Source organism: Mus pahari, unplaced genomic scaffold (assembly GCF_900095145.1).
Source record: "Mus pahari unplaced genomic scaffold, PAHARI_EIJ_v1.1 scaffold_8887_1, whole genome shotgun sequence".
NCBI lineage: Eukaryota > Metazoa > Chordata > Mammalia > Rodentia > Muridae > Mus > Mus pahari.
Window position 1 is genome coordinate 34,972 of NW_018392425.1, and position 1,545 is coordinate 36,516.

The following is a 1,545-nucleotide window of genomic DNA, read 5'->3' on the forward strand; positions in this document are numbered from 1 at the left end:
TTTTCCTTTTCTCTATCCTGGAAGCAACCTTTTTCAGAAGAGAGGAAATAGTTTTTATGCACTGAAACTAGAGCCTGCCTTGCAGTTTGTTCTGTGTATGCATTCCTAATGATCTTTTTTTTTATCTATGCAGATGACAAAGAAGCTAGTTTGTGTTCCTGCTATTAACTTACCTAATAACCTTAACATCCAAAGGACTATAACATAGAGTGAATTTTTTAAATGCTCATTAAAGCAGTTATTTACTTTGAAATGAAAACCAGAAGTAGAGTCCCATGTTTCCCTTCATCAGAACAAAGAAACTTCAGTTCTGTGTTTACTTCCATTTCTTCCTTACCTCCAGACACTGCATCATGAATACTCTGTCTCAAGCCAATGGCACCTTTGCCATCCATCTTTTGAAGATGCTCTGTCAAGGCAACCCTTCAGAAAATGTGTGTTTTTCTCCTATGACCATCTCCTCTGCCCTAGCTATGGTTCTCTTGGGTGCAAAGGGAGACACTGCAGTCCAGATATGTCAGGTAAGTTCCCTGTCAAACCATACCCTTGTCACAGGCACAAGACCTCCTGAGAAGGATCAGTATGTGTTTAAGTTTAAAGTTTAAATTTAAAAGCCTCTTAGAAGCAGGAAAATCCCTAGGCTACTTGCTTCTAGACCCAGCCAATCAGATCATAAGTTAGATAGCACTATTTATGTAGATAGCCTATGCAACTGTTTGTGTTTTTTCCTATGCAAAAACTGGTCCTGATAACTGCCTAGGATTGAAGCTTGGCTCATGGCTGCTGCACCCAAAAATTAATAGGTCTTGGAATGTGTGTTCAATAAATAAGCAAGATTCAACTGAGATTGTTGTCTGAGTTGTTTGTGTAGCTAATCCTGAACCCTAGCATAGGAATATCCACAAACTATTTGATGGAGTCTGGTGTAAAGAGAAAGGAAGACTGAATTTCCTCTAGTAACATTCTCTTAAAGGCAATGAGTTTTCCCAAGTAATAACTTGAAGGAAACTCTAAATATTTAATCCAGAATTCACTTAGAATATTTTGCCTGAATAGTTTATGGTGAGTCTGTTAGCAGAGGCATTTATACCCAACTATTAAGGAATCTGGGTTAGAAAGATGCCAACTCCAAGGTTAGTCAGGGCAACTTAGGTTTAAATAGAAAGATCTTTAGGTCTTTTATTGTTTTATTTCATTTTAATGATGGAGAAAGGAGGTTGTTATCATAGCTGAGTGGCAGAGTTCTTCCCTAAAATGTTTGAGAATGTTGGTCAGTCAAAAGTACTGCAATGGGCAAAAAAGGGTGTTGAAATGATTTGAAAATTGGTTGGTGCAATCTGTCTTGTTTTTAGGTGAATGGATTTGTAATTATTCACTTGGAAGGAAGGTCAATTCCTACTTTTAATTATTTCAACACCAACCTGTCTTGCATCAGAACCACAGTTACATGGCAGCCTGAGTGATCTTGAAAATTCCTTTTGCAACTAAAAGTTTCACCCCTGGTCTGAAAAATGTTTCATCTTTTCCTTTTCAGGCACTTCATTT

The 1,545-nt window shown here is 37.5% G+C and overlaps 1 protein-coding gene across 1 annotated transcript in view; it reads left to right on the forward strand.

Annotated features, from left to right (window-relative positions):
- The first annotated feature begins 353 nt into the window (after window positions 1–353).
- Window positions 354–1,545, forward strand: part of LOC110315004 (serpin B9-like) — an 8,580-nt gene continuing 7,388 nt past the window's right edge. Inside the window, exon 1 of the mRNA XM_021189176.1 lies at window positions 354–521. Coding sequence (XP_021044835.1) covers window positions 354–521 — 168 coding nt within the window. The remainder of the gene's footprint in view (window positions 522–1,545) is intronic.